The sequence below is a fragment of the Chiroxiphia lanceolata genome, chromosome 3, assembly GCF_009829145.1.
Source record: "Chiroxiphia lanceolata isolate bChiLan1 chromosome 3, bChiLan1.pri, whole genome shotgun sequence".
NCBI classification, from domain to species: Eukaryota; Metazoa; Chordata; class Aves; order Passeriformes; family Pipridae; genus Chiroxiphia; species Chiroxiphia lanceolata.
In genome coordinates this window covers 96,532,505-96,548,088 of record NC_045639.1, presented here as the reverse complement: position 1 = coordinate 96,548,088, position 15,584 = coordinate 96,532,505, and the positions used below count along the sequence as shown (strand labels likewise).

General features: G+C 39.8%; 1 protein-coding gene and 1 long non-coding RNA gene across 3 annotated transcripts in view; one reads left to right on the top strand and one right to left on the bottom strand.

Moving 5' to 3' along the window:
• Nucleotides 1–12,853, bottom strand: part of TDRP (testis development related protein) — a 29,525-nt gene extending 16,672 nt beyond the window's left edge. Inside the window, exons 1-2 of one of the 2 annotated variants that reach the window (XM_032683821.1) lie at nt 12,462–12,853; nt 39–98 (exon numbers count right to left, since the gene is read on the bottom strand). In XM_032683821.1, the coding sequence (XP_032539712.1) occupies nt 39–98; nt 12,462–12,575 (174 nt within the window). In that variant the 5' untranslated portion in view covers nt 12,576–12,853. The remainder of the gene's footprint in view (nt 1–38; nt 99–12,461) is intronic. The other variant, XM_032683820.1, reaches the window with a different exon arrangement.
• A 2,123-nt stretch (nt 12,854–14,976) lies between these two features.
• Nucleotides 14,977–15,337, top strand: LOC116784838. The gene is made up of 2 exons (XR_004356264.1): nt 14,977–15,062; nt 15,250–15,337. It is a non-coding gene; the product is annotated as an uncharacterized LOC116784838 (long non-coding RNA).
• Nucleotides 15,338–15,584: the final 247 nt, after the last annotated feature.

Sequence of the window (15,584 nt, the reverse complement as noted above, 5' to 3'; positions counted from 1 at the left end):
TATATAAAATGTTACACTTTCAAAGAACAGATATTTACCTTTGTTGCAAGATGTGACACTGAAGATGACACTTCATCATGAAGAAACTGGTCTTTATTCTCAAAAAATGATAAAGATAAAAAAGGCCAATAGTCAGTTTTGGTTTGACAATCAGCGCTGACACATTTTAGACTATTCATAAATGCTTTTATTTATTCAGGCCATCATAAAATTGACAAAATATGATCACAATGCAAAATTAAGTGAACATCACTAATAAAATAAGACATGTGAACAAAACTACTTATAATGATGAAAAATATTGTACCAGATGTAAAAAACCAGATCAAACCCTTAAAAAACCAAAAACACCATATCGCAAAGAGAGATCAAGAACACCCTTCTATCGTAACAAATTTAGCACAATTAAAAATGAAAATTTATTTTTATCTTAATGATTGTTTCTCTATTTTTTGGATCACCACTGATTTTCTAAATATCATACTAGGTGATGGTCTATGCAGTGTCTGTGGCCTGGAAGAAAAGGAATGTCCCAAGACTTTTTCCTCCTTCACATTAAAACATTCTACATTTCTTTGACTCAAGGACAGACTTTCGCCTGCATTCCCCTCCATTTGTAACTGTTGATTTCAGAAGAAAATTAGAGTGCTAAAAATGCTTGTGAAGGTTATTCAGCAGGGAAGCATTTCTGTCCATCTCTGAATTAAACTCCTGTCTTAGTACTGTCAGGCCATCCTGCTACTATCAATGCTCTCTTCAAGACAAGGCAAGTAAGATCATTGTTGGGAGTACTTTAGAGGCCAAATATATAGGAAGTGAGATATAGAATTCAGGAAATATGCAATTTTCATTTTCTTCACTCTGTGTTTTAATGAGAAATTTATTACATTTTTTTCCTCTACATATGACTCCAAATACAAACAGTCACAAGTACAAAACCAGAACAGCTGTGTATAACTGTAAATGTTTAACTCCTGTTTCAAAAAAACCCTCAGAATTAAACCAGAACACATCTTTTATGGAAAGTGTCTTCAAAGTGGCAGTTTCACATAACCTCCAGTGTTCACTTTGGTCCATATTTTGCTTACATCAGACACTCACTGTTTCAAAAATCAAAGTTATCACTCCTTCCTTTTCAACTAAAGTAAATGCTAAGGAGTTGATATGCTCTTTGCTCTATAAGCTTAATTTTTGTTTTTGGTAACTCCACACACACATATCCCAAGACACCCAAAACACTCAGTATCCCAGCTTCTATACTTACCAAAGACCTCCTTCACTTTGCTAACAGCATCAGAAAGAGGTGAGAAAGCCAGCATAAAAGTGCTACGTATTTCTAGTCATGTGGGGGTCCAGATGTATCAGCTTCATTTTGAGAGACCAGCTTCAAATCCCAGGCATTTTTATTTATTTATTTGTTTGCATACTACTGTTTCTATTTACTTTACCGGTAATACTTTATATTATACACGGAACAAGGATGGAGCATTTCTAGAACTGAGTATGAAGACCATAACACTATAGTTCAATAGTAATTGTGTGTTGGAATAGAGCAAGTTGTAGATAGCCAGCTTTAGTTGTTGAGGCAGAATACAAAGTCAGGAACTCGTATTATCATTCAAAATGAGAATATTACTTCCTGTGGATCTCAACAAGTTATTTAACTTCCAGGTTTTAGTTGGCTGTCTAACACAGGAGGACATTATTGCAGATGGGATACCAAAAAATTACAAAGTTAAGATTTGTCTAGTACTCTCAAATTAAATTTAATTTACTTCCCCCCCTTTTGGGTTTTTCTTTTCCCTCCTTTAAAGAAAAACATTAGCAATATTTTAAATGGAAATGCCTCACACATACCATTTCAGAAGTCTACCTGTTTCCTCTCAGCACTCCCAGCTCTCAAGCTCTCAGATGAGGTCTTAGACTTAACATGATGGTATCTCTCCTTGGACACGGTACAAGTTAGAGAATACCTCAGCTGATTTGTCCAAATTTTTCCCAAGAAGAAAAAAAAAATTAACAAGAACTGGGAAAGCCCCAAGGGGAAATACAGTAAGAGAAAAAATTATTTCAGACATCCAGAGCTGGCAGAGCTACCAGTTTCAACAACCAACAAACCGTCTCCAGAACTAACAGGACACTGTTAGTACCTTCCAAAGAAATAAAACCTCTCATTTTAATTCTTCCAGCTCTCCAAGTATCTTAGGAAGGATAATAAAAATATGAAAGTGCATACAGAGACATCATGTTCTACTAGAGAAGAGAAAAATGCAAGTGTGAAGGCGTACACCCTCTAGCAAGCCTGAGCACAAGGAAGCAAGGGTGCAAGGCATTTTCACAGTGAAAGTTTTTAGGGGAAAACCATGAGATGCAACAAGCACCTCACAGAGCCAGGGAGTCAGCATAATAAAATGTGAATACCATTGTCAACCAACGATGTAATTCACAATAAATACTAGACAAAAGGACGTATTTGCTTCTCTAAATGAGGGACAACTAGGACCGTGTTGCTGTGTTAATACAGTGTTACTACTCACAGACATACAGAGTGCTACCTCATACGGAATGAGACACAAGTTTGCAGCAACTATACTCATGCAGTGGAGGCTGATGGTTAGAGGACAACACCAAGTTTAAAGATACGAAATACAAAGACTAAAAGATATGAAACCCTCAAGAAAAAGAAGGGTGAGAATCTAATCCCTAAAACACATTTTTGGGGGTGGAAGACCTAATAAGTATCCAAGCATCCTTTTAAGATACACTGCTGAAGGAAAGGAGACTTGGACAATGGCAGTGTGGTTGTGACGTCCATCCATATATCCCATGGACTGATCGAAAACAGCCTGTAAATTTGAGTTCAGCAGTCTCCAGCAAACTAGATTTCAAAATGTTTTGTGGAAAATCCATCCTTATGAAAAGTAGAGGGGAGACTAATGCTGCATGGTGAGAAGAGAGTGCAAGAGGAGCAAGTATAGGAGTTCAGAACCATCCGTGGCCCACATTGCAGGGAGGGACCTGCACACTGTACAGTAGGAATGGGTTGTGTATAAAAATAAAATAAAATAAAATAAAAATAAACAGAGGGAAAGAGCAGAGGGAGGGAGGGGACCTGTACCACCACTGGGAAGAACCGTGGAAAAAAGATGAGAAGCCACATACAACACATCTTTACTTGTTACCCACAGAATAATTTGTATTTTTGAAGTGATACACATTAGTACACCCTTCTTCTGATACATATTCTCTACTTGCATTACCATTCTGAGATCAGAGAGCTTACGATTTGTTTTTTCAAGTTTTCTTTAAAGGACAATCTACTGCACCGCTACATGTAAAGAGTGAAGATGAGCTTTCTTTATCATGCTGCATAACACACATTGATGCTGAACAATTATAAACTATTTTATCTGGACAGTTTAGAGTTATGACAATTCACTTTTTACTTCAATTTAAAAGAAAAACATAGACCCCAATTACAGTATTTAGATACTAATAGGTGACTAAATGCTAATGATAGTGAGAAATGCTGATCAGCAACTTGAATAGCCCTCCAGTTCTGGCAGGGGAAGGTTGGTATGTGCAGTGTGTTTTCATAAGGAAACAAGTGCCCTTTTGTTGGACATACTGCAAACCATAAGGTACTCAAGGGACTAATTCAACTTGCACACAAACCTTTTTGTACAGAGATCAAAATCATAATCTACTTCCCTCAGCTTCCTTTGTGGTAAAGTAATTAATTAGTCTCTTTAGATCATTCACTTTCATAATTCAGGCCAAGATGAGGAATGCTGGACACTGAAGAGTTAAGGCAAATAATAGCATCATCTCACTCTGTATGCCCTTCTTTTGCTCTAGCACATAAAATGGTAGATTATTGATTTTTTCTACCCAGTTGTGGAACACACACACACACTCACTGTCAGAGCAGAGCACAGATAAGAGTAAACAACATACTGTTAACAGAGTAGGTCCTTTTGGTGCAAATTCTCACCCTTCTACTGACTTATTGAATCCCCTCTGCCTACCATCACACCTTACCAAGGACTGAGCATAATATAAAGTCTAGGTTATCATACCTTTGAGTGTGAATTAGATTATGTACCACAGAAATATCATTAAAGTGGAGAAAAATCCCAAAATAAAGAAATACACCTCAAGAGATACGTTCTAGAGAAGAATTTAACATAATCTCCAGTACTCCACAAACCCTACTAAATAATTTAGTGATAGGAGAAGGGAAGGTTAAAAAAAAATAGTTTTAAAAAAATCACTCAGGAAATCACAAACCTGAAACTTAACCTCTGAAGCTGGAAAGATTCCAAAAACACTGATTACAAACCAAACAATTGAACAACTGTATATACACAGCCTAACCAGAAACAGCACAGATTGGGAAGAGGAGATCACCATCTTAAAATACAGCTGACAAAAGAAAATATTTCCTTGGGTTTGAGAAGGATCTTACTATTATAGTGTAAAATGAAACGAACAAAACTAAAGCTGATTATTAATGCGAAAGTCACTCTGCTTATCTGAGTTTAGAACTGAATAAAATCCAAAGCAAAATACACTCAAACATAAGTAAGAAGAAAGTTATCAGCAGAAGATCAGTGGTATTTGGCCTCATTTTCCTTGCTGCACCTATAACATACACCTGGAAAAATTCAGTGGATGGATATATGCTTTGTGTCAGGAAATTGATGCAACAGTAATCAAATTTAAATGGGCACTGAAACAACTACACATATTCCTTTTAACACAGCTGAAAAACAAAGCTGAACTGTACCTGAATACCCACACAAAACTAAACATGCCTTTAAAGAAATACAAGGCTTGCAATATTAAGAAATAGAGACTGGATTACCCAGTCATACACAGCTTTCTTCTCGGACATGAGGCTATGTGTTCAGACGTTCCCCCAGTGCTGAACCATGAACTGCCTCTGCTCCTTTCTGGCAGAGACAGCCTAGACTGAGACCAAGATAATTTGATCAGCCTTGCCCATATTTCATCTACTGCTAGATCTCAATCTTCCATTTGTCTGTCCCTAAGGCAAGTGAGTGAATCAAACAAGCCATCTGGGCAGGTGATATAAATTGAAAATTGCCTGTTAATGTCACCAAGGAAAAGTATTCACCTAGGTATTTCTAAAGTCTTGCTCAAGAGTAATTTGGCATTTTAAATTCATTTTTCTCTTCTATAAACAATACTTTTCCATTCCAGAGTGCTCACTACACTTAGAAGAAACATCTACATTATGACAATAAATCATTTAATATGCCAGTGTAACTAAATAGTGACAGTGATTCCTATCCTGCAAATCTCCTCTGACAGTCTTCAGCAAAACTGAAAATTAAAAAAACGAAAATGTAAAAATCTAAGTATGTTAAAGAATTATCCTTTATTTTATGAATATATTTACTAGACAACACTAATCTGGAAATATGCTTTTAAAATATAATTCATCAGACCATTTATAGAATAACTTATTTCACTCCACTTACTTTAAAGTCTGGGTAACTATTTCACATAAGGAAGACAACTCATAAAACGTATTTAAAACTGCTTCCATCTTCTAGTCTTTCATAACCACCTATTAGTCCCCAGACCAACTGGAAGGCAAAACCATAGGAAAACTGGTTTCCATATTTCAAATAATTTTAATTTATTCAGTATTAATAATAGAGTTGATGCTCCTTTCTTCAGCATCCAGCTGTTAAGAACTTGTTTAGCATTTTCACAAACTCTGTTTCATTCAATTACTTCAGTTATTGTTTCACATTCCATTACATTTTACAACAGAATATCTAAATTATTTCTATACTTTTACTGCCAATTGATATAAATGGCCAAAGGTACCAGAGAAGATTAATCTCAGAACGTATTTACATAAGAATACTTCTGTTGCTCTGCATTTTATTGGCATTACAAACAGAAACATTGGAACATCAGATTTCTATTCTCTCTATTCTTACATTAATACACGAGGTTATTCTATTAATTGTTCAGATTACTGTGCATCTCTGTAGTAAGTGGTTATAACACATCTTATTCAGACTTTGCTTCTCTGAAATATTTTTGGAAGAATATTAAAGATTGAACACTTTGAAAATATTAGAAAAGCTTATATGTCATTAAGAATTTAGTTTTCCCTAATTTAAAATATTTCAAATATGTTTCACAAAATTAAAACAGCTGTATTAAGATCAAAATACCATCAGTGTCAAAGCTGAAACAAGGAAGGTCAGATAATCAATTTTAATTCAATTTCTGCAGCAATTCAAAAACATCAGTGAAGTTTTCAATTTTGCTGAAATTTCCGACTAAAAATTCGTCAATTATTTTTAACAACTTAGCCATAGTAAAAGTTTATGTTTGCTTTTTCATGATCCAGAAAACAAACCAACAGATGCTAATTCAAAAGACAGTAGCTGACAAACAATTTTTATTCAGTGATTGAGTTTGCCATTAAATTACATGTCTTTAATAAATGTCTTGCATGAGTAATGGCCATATTTTCCTAGTTCAATTTCTGCAAAACAGGGTGAATGCATCCTTTTTTGGTACAGTGTTCACCAGCACATGCATTGCTTCCTTTTGACATATGGCTTTTATCAACCTTGGGGTGTTAACACAGACCTGTCCTAGAGCTCCTCACAAAGAGCCAGAGGCAAAACTTGTTAGAAATGTATCTCTGATGATGACAGAACCAAAAGATAATGTACCTGGTAAAGTGTTCAGCAACTTCTAGTAACTCCACTTATGTGGAGTCCTCATGCAATCTGGCAAATAGTTTCTATAAAAGTGAGGGGAAAAATTATAAACCTATTTTACCAGTAAATAATTAAAATGATTCATTCTTTCTCAAAACCTGTTATATTTTAGTTTGTATACTGATGGTAGGAAGTTCAGCACCACTAGCAGAGTATGGCTCCAGAAACCTCACAAAGCTCCGTGAAGATACAACAAATAAATTAGGGAAAGTGGATCTCAAGCAATGATGTAGAGGAGAAGATGACAGTGGTTTTATGGATCGGTGAAGTGGGATAATTCTGTGTTAGGCAGGAGGGGAGGAAGACAGACAAGGCAGCTGCTGGCAAACAGAGGCAATAAGAGTCAGTAAAGCAGAACTGGCTTGAGGAAAGATACAAGTGATAAAAATGAAAAACAGGGGAGAGGAAGGGCCTGTACTCAGAAAAACCCTGAAAGCAAGGACAGAGATTTAAATGTAAATTTCCTGAAACAAAGACAGGCCAGCTGAAGAAAGTGAATCTGAAGGATGAGGAGAACTTAAACTTTATGCCATAAGCAACAACATTAATATCACCAATGGGATTTGCAGGGACTAGAAGATGGGAAAATACAGTATAGGTATTAGAAGCTGCAGAGGAAGTAATCACCACCAGGATGGGAAGCAAGGGTCTGCACAAGAATTTCAGCTGTCTAGACAGAAAGAAAAATAATAATAATAATTTTTAAAAATACTACAAAAGCAGACTTGATGTAGACTTCATGGAGAAAACAACAGTAAAGTCCAGGACACAAATTCTCTTTTGCACAATAGATAAAAATCACCAACAACCTTCACCTTATAGGCTTGACTGAAAGAAAAAGACACATACTGATGGCATCTATAGTAGGACACCAACCAGACAATATGTACTTTGTGGACTTTTAAGAGTCAGAATAAGCCAATAGAAAGAGGATAAGAGGTGAGAAGCATATCTGATCCCAGTCAACTGTGTAAAAAACAACAGTATAAATAAAAATTTGAAGCACCTTAGAAAAGAAAAGGATTTAATAAAAAGAAAGCCTAAAGCCCCAAAAGGCACTGTCAGCTCTATAGAGCTCCAGGAAGATTGTAAGGAAACAGGACCCACTCCAGAAGCTGCTGGAGGAAAAGGAGGAAAAGCAAGAAAGGTAGGCCAAGGAAAGGCTCAGGAAAGTCTTTTCTGACAGTCTCACAATCTAACATTCAAGAATGATGACAGAATACAGGTGATGGATTTTAGCCAGGAAAAATATCACTGAAATGTCACAAGAACAACTTCAATGAAAAGGAAAAAACCAGGCTAGCAGACAGGAGAATGTATGTCAGAATTATTAGACTACTGCAGGCAAAGCCTGAGACACTTTCTAGCCTGAAATGGCTAGAAAGTGAAGGAAAGGCATTAGCTGGATTAACACTGACTGCTTTATTATTTTTTTTAATTAAAAAATACCCTTATTCTACATATTAGTGGAATATAAGAAATGCTCCTCAGCTCCCACCCATTCCTGCAGGGCCTGTCTGAGTTTGACTCACTTCAAGATGAAAGCTCGTATTAAAATCATACCAAAGACCTTAACATCTTCATTAAAATATATAACTCAAATTCTGTATAGCCAACTTCCAAACATCCTGAGCAAGTCTAAACAAAATTCAGCATAAAACATGTTTTTGCACATATTCTCTTTGAACTTAACAAAAAATACAATCAGAGAACAGATCAAGGCTAAGGTCCTGAAATACTTTTATATGAAAGATAAGAGTTGCATTAAATAATACAGACCAGCCTGATACCCATCCACTGCCCTAATATATAGATGTGTTTTGAAGCTGAGTGCCATTTTACGTCAGAGTTACATGTGATATTGACACAGCATTGACATCTCTGAGCACTGATTAGATGACAGCAGGACTGAATCAAGGAGAACTTAGCAAAACTTCCAAAACAGTGCCTTCCAGAAGTCAAAACCCAGCATTTTTCCCTTTCCAAAAATACAACTACAGTTTGAAACATAATGACTATATTACAAACTGGACGCAAGTTTGGCACCACTATGTACATTTCTAGCATATTTTCAGAGAGACACATAAAAAGCATATTAATTTCATTTTATAAGTGTTTACTATGTACGCATGTTAAGTTGCCTAAATGCATTAATTATAACCTAAATGAACAAAGCACCTTCATTACATAAATTAAAAATACTTATGCCTCAAAGTATAAATTAAAATTAACTTCTAAGATTCAGACTAAAACTGTCCGGTTTAAAAAAAAATAAAGAATACAATAATCCACACATTTATTTACACAAGTACTGTTTCAAAATTTACTTGTCTTTCTTATCTCAGGAAACACCCTACTATTTTAAATAAATGTTAATAATTCAAAGTACTTGAATGTATGCAGAAACTTTTGCTAACAAGTGGCCAGAGGCTGACAGTTCCCTCCCCTGCAATTTTCATGTTCTAAAATTTGTTTTTGTTCTCCCCTGGAACAAAATCAAACCACTGCATATAACACAAAACCAGAACTGTCAAAACTTCTCTTTACAGATCAAACTAAGTTTTCCTATTTAAGAACTATGAACTTCTACAAATTCAAATGTCTGCTTGAGTAAGCCCAGATCAGGCTTCCATATCTAAATAGCATGATTAAAATTGCTCTAGAGTAACAAAGGGGTTTTTTGTGTTAGGTTTTTTTTTGTTTATTTACTTTTAACTTATAGTAGCCTAATTCTTTGTTGCTGTCTGCTAATGAAATGTCCTAATTATTAGGTTGCACAGTGAGAAGTCCTTCACTCTTTCTCAGCTTTAAAGAAACAACATACAGCACCAACATTTCACTGGAATACTTTCAATCTGGTCTGCTTTAATGACATAGATGAGACTACCAATTTCTTGTCTTCGAAGTAAAAAGTTTCAGCCTTATTTATAGCATGAATGGTAGAAGCTTAAGGATTTTCTTGTCACTTGCTTATTAAAACTGAAAATAAAGACAAAAGACAGTTGTTGGGAAAAACAAGATGTCATAAATCAAAGTCAAAATATGATGACGCCAGTTCATCTTCTCTTTTACCAAATGATTTATCAGAAAAGAACCTAGAGGAAATGAAATCTAACAGTCAACTTTCTGTTGCATGAAATCTATTGCTGGGCTTCTTAATTTACTAAAAGGCACTCAAACTAATTATCTGGATTTTGGCCCTAAAGAAAAAAAAATTAGTGAAGTCCTGGATTCTCTTCTTCTTGATAAGGTAATGCTTCATTCACAGCAGGCCGTACTGCAACAACAGAGCTGAGGAAGACTGTGACATTCTCATGCACAGCTAGGGTACCACGAGAACTGTCCCCATAACTCCTCCAAGCTCCAATGGGGCTACTGTCCAAAGTCAGGGACTTGGGTGCTGCACATCAGGACGCTGCAGGGGCCAAGTGCAGACCCCCTACACATTACTGGATTTCAGTGCCTTGAAATCATACTATTGGGAGAAAGAACAGGTTCTGATGAAACATCAAAAATGTCAAACACCAAAAGCAGGGCACGTAAACCAGATCAGCTACAACAAGCTGAACAAGTGCATTTAGTTACCTCACACTTTCCCCTTGACACCTGTCTAAGCCGTGTTTTAGACACATTGTACCTATAGCTGATCTAGAAGCTGCCTTGATCATGAGAATTACAAAGTTAATCAAGTGGTAATAGTTTTCCATACAGTCTATCCTTCCTTAAAGTCCACATAAACTCTCAAATAAATACAGCTAAATATTGCGGGAGGAGTGTTGTGTTTCTTTCGAGACATTTTGATTTTAACAGGCAAAAAAACTAATAGCTTATGGTCTTCACTCCATTCTCTGTGCCAAGCTACACCACAGTTGCACTAACCTTACTGAATCCTTGATTTTCAAGACTATTTCATTTAGTGACTTAGAATAATTTATTTTTCATCTTCCACCTCCAATACCAAAATCAGCTTCTTTTATTCCAGTGCCACTGGGACTTGAAAAGGATTTTTCCTAAAATTGATGAAAATGCAAACCATTTACACCAGAAATCGTCATCACCATTATAACTTGAGATTGCTACTAAAGGAACAGAAGCCCAGGCTAGTAAAAGACAATTGAACTGGACAAAAAACAAACAAACAAACAAACAAACAAACAAACCCCAAAACCAATAAAAAACCAAACTCCAGCCTCTGTTGCTAAGTAGAGGACTGGGAGAATTGTCTGGACAGAAGTCTGAAGAATCATCTTCTGACTGGGAGTCTAAAAGGGGGCTTGGAGCATTTATGGTAGAGAAGTAGTGAAGAGTCAGTCAGATTTACCGGAAACTTTCAGTGACCTTTGGTGTCTGAGGAAGATTTTCAGGAGCTAAGCAAGTCTAGGAGGACTACAACAGCACAAGCCAACAGCTTAAGGAAAACAGTAGAAGTTTCCAAGCACCTGAGGATAGGATCTGTAGGAGGGAGAGGTTATGTGTTGCATGAGAGGTTGTGGGAGATACTTCAGGTTGCTTCCAACCCCACAATCCCCCTTCGTCACTCTCCAAAATGAGTGACTGTTCTCCCACAGGAGAAGATGCTATTCATCCATATGAATCTTCACAGCTGCTGTCAAACTAGTAGCAAGAGCTAGGGCTCTTCTGTTTACAGTGCAGGGGAAAAGGTAAGGCAAGACTAAACTGGTGATTTTGGCTACTGGAAGATGGGAGAATAACTGCTGTGACTAGGAGAGGCTGCTCTTCAGCAGTAGCCACACATGTTGACAACCCATAGCACTTGTCAACCAAGAGCTCAAGCAGAGAGTAGTTTATCCAAACACATTCCAGCTCTTCCAGCAAGCCAAGCAAGACAAACATGGGGTGGGAAGTTGAGTGGGCTTTTGTACCTTCCTTTGAATAGAAACCTCACTGGTTTGCAACCCCGGGCAACTGCTTACTTCAGATATGCAGGTGTCCTGCAACCTCTCATACAACATCTAAAGATAATCTGTGGCAACAGAAGATCAGTTCAGCAACAAAGCTGTATCACGCAGCGTAACAGGCTTCTGAGCTGGACGGATGCCTAATTGCTACCAAGTTTTTGAAAGCAAGTCAACAAACATTTTTTCAGTTGTTTTGCCTGATATTCAACAGATACCCTTCCTTTCAGGTTGTATTTGTTAGGCGACCAACACTTTGAGAAGGTCACTTGGTATTTAACTCATTATTTAACAATTAAAGCTTTCAAACAACATTGCGGCTGATTAAGGATAGCCAGCTACTATTACTGAAACCATAGAAAAAAAGCAATCGTGCCAAAATATCAGTGCTCTACACAAACACGGAAATGAAGGTATGTTCTTAAACATCCCTGTCTAATGTATTATGCTTTACAGATGGGTTGCGGTACCCCTGGCTAGGGCCGGGAGAGAAAGTCCCCTGTGGTATGAAGCCACTGGAATGAAGGACAGCAAGTCCCAGCAACGCCGGAGGCCGGCTGCTGGAAGGAAACAGAGGTGCATAGGCCACTCAGCACCCCAAAAATCGGGTGACAGTCGCACGATCCGCGCAAACACCCTCAGCTCGACCAGCGCCAGGCTGCCGGCACATCCAAAGTGGGAAAAGTGATTACTCATGCCGCCGGAGAGAAGGGCAGCGGGAGCGGGGCCGAGCCTCCCGACCCCTCCGAGCCGGGCTCCGCGCTCCTACCTGGGGGGCCGCGAAGGCGGCGGCGGCGGCGGGCGGCGGCCCGCGGGGATGCGTCTCCTCCTCCTCGGGCGAGTCGTCCAGCAGAACTTTGCTGCTCTTGTTGAGCTTCCACATGGCGGGCACGGGGGCGGCGGCTCCCGCCCCGCTGGTCCCGGCAGCGAGCGGGCCGAGGGGGAGCGGCGCTGCCTCCGCAGCCCCGGCCGGGGCGGCTGCGCTCGGCAGGGCTGTCACCCCGCCGGGGGCTCCCGGGCCAGGAGGAGGGAGGAGCTGCTGGCGGCGCTGGGAGCCCGCCCCTCACCGCCGGCCTGCCGATGGAGCCGGGAGCGCGGACGGTCCGTCCGCGGCGGGGCGGGCGGGGCAGGGCAGGGCCGGGCCGGACCGGGGCGCCGTGTCCCCTCCCCGCCGCGCCGCTCCTCACCTGCCGCCGCTCCCCGCCGGGGCCGCCGCCGCCGCTGCCATGTTTGCGGGGCGGGGGCACGGGCAGGGGCGGCTGCCCGTCATCACCGCGGCAACCGCACCGGGCCCGCCGGCGGAACCCGCGCCCTGGCCCCGCAGCCTTCCGCAGGCACGGCAGGGGGTCCCGGGGATAAGGACCGTCCTAGCTCCGGCGGGTGTTGTGGAGGGTGCGGATGAGCGGATGGCGCTGCCCGAGCAGCAGGGGCCACAGGGTGTTCGTCAGGGCAACGCCGGCCACTTTGAGGTGAAATCGGACCTATCTGGGTTCTGAGGGTAGAGGCACCCGCAGAGCGCCATAGATGGCCCGACATCACTGGGTATGGTCCTGGCGTACCCACCCGTGTACCCGCCCGTGTACCTGCCAGTTTACTCACCTGTGTACCTGCCGGTGTACCTGCCCTTGTACCTGCCAGTTTACCTATTCACGTACCTCCAGTTTACCCACCGGGTACTTGGCAGGGTACCTGCCGGTTTGCCCACCCATGTACCCACCAGTGTAACGACCAGCGAACCCCCCACGAGTCTCCTGGGGTGCCTCTCGGGAAGGGCAAGCTCCACCGCCATACCCCACAGCCTGGACCACATGCCTTCTTCCCTTATCCAGCAGAGCCCTGCAGCCAGGGTGGAAAAGCCTGGTGCATCCAGGTGGAGTCCATTGAGTACTAGGAGCTCCCAGTTTTATGGCCGAATGATCCAGACTTAGTGCCCTATGTACCTGCTGCTGTGTTCGTCAGTTCTTAGTTTTCAGACAGGTGTGCTAGGATACTTTTCCACTAAAATCCCCGTCCTTTATCTCTTATTTTGAACAATGACTTAGGGTCAGATGTCCAAAGAACTGGGAAACTATTTTAAAACACAATTTTTGGTTGTTCTGCTTGATTAACATTGCTGTGATTTCACTAGTGAAAGGCCATAACCCTCAAGGACCCCTCATGACAGACTTGCAAGTCTTGCTTTAACTGCCTGATCTCCTCGGGGCCTGGCAGCAGCAATGCCTTGCTGAGGGTGGTTTTGGCTGCAATGTGCTCCTACCTGCTTAACCGGAAAAAGGCTCACCCCGGGGCTGGAACAGCAGCTCCTTCGGGCCAGCTGGTCCATGTGCTGTCTGCTGCCTTTAACTTCCAGCATGTGGACACCCACAGAGTGGAGATTTGCAAATCAATGAAAAAATAGTTTTTCTGTCATAAAACGTCCTTATCTATAATCGCTAACTTCAGAGGCATCATGGTTTTAACTACAAACTCACTTTTGTATTGATTGAGGATTTCTGTAATGACTTAGGAATGCTGTGTAGCTAACTATAATTTATTAGCTAACTGCACAAAAGACACATTCACTTGAACCTGAAATCGTGGAATTCACACCAGTGCAATTTTAACCCTCTGTCTTGAAAATGAGCTTCACAAAATTATATCAATGTGCATAAAGCAAGTGCACAAGTGTTTGGAGGACTGTAAAAGCCTTTAGTTTTGCAATAAGTTTTCAAACAAATTCTTCTTTATCTCATTTATCTATCCCTTCTCTTGCAAGACTAAAAGCTACTAAAATGTGAAGCACTGAATTTCCTTTCACATCTTGCATTAATATTAACCAAATCTCAAGAGGGTAGGAGAAAAAAAACATTCTCAAAGACAGATCAAGTTTAGCATGGGTTTCCCCTAGAAGACCAAGTCAGTTTTGTAACTAGTTCTTTAACCTCTCACTCCTTCAAATGTATAAACAAAATTAATCTAATTTACTTTGCCACATTTGGGCAACTCTAATTGGTAACCAACCCATTTATTTTATTTGAGTTCTGTATTTAAACCTTGAAAAGATCAAATAAATTATTAGTCACTACGCGACCCTACCATTTTAATCCAATGCCTTCTTTATGCTATTTTCTTATGATTATCTGAAACACCAGCTCTACCATTAGGCTTAAATCCCACAAATACTTATGATTCTGCTCAGTTTTAGTCTCATTAAGAAATCTACACAGCATTCCCAATACACACAAAATTAACTACATGCCTTTGGTCTTTTTTATTTTTATTAATTTTGATTTTTTTTTCCCCTTGGGTTTTCTCCTTAGATCTTGAACTTTGGTGTGGAATCCTGGCTTTACTTCGGTCACTGAAAATCAGTCCAGTTGACTTCAGAGAGGTGAGAATCTCAGTTCAGATTTTCTATTGGTCTTCAAGACCCCAGGGCATGGCTGAGCAGTATCTCTTGTTCTTTAGAGAAGAGTGTTATTTTCTGCTGATCTGTTCTACAGACTTTGGGCTTACAAATTTATTATTTCCTTTTAAAATTAATTATATTCATCTAATCAAAAGAATTTTTTTTCCAGATTCAGAAACTGACATCCGCTGACTGGATCTGCCTAGGGTGAAGAAGAACACACAACACTTAAATACAAAGCTTCTTCCTCTAAGTAACTACATTGTCATGTATCCCTAAGTTATATGCAGGGGAAGGCTCTGAAACCCTGTTTGAGAAACTTCTTGCATAGTATTTAAAATGTTATGAGCATCTTTATAAATATCATTATGAGGAAAAATTGATGATTCTACTTCTGAACTCTGATCCCATCTCCCTTAAGGGAGCACAAACAGAGCTGGAGGAAAAAAGACTGAGCAAAGTAACAGAAAATGCAGCCTTTGACTGCCGTGGAAGACTGAGCTG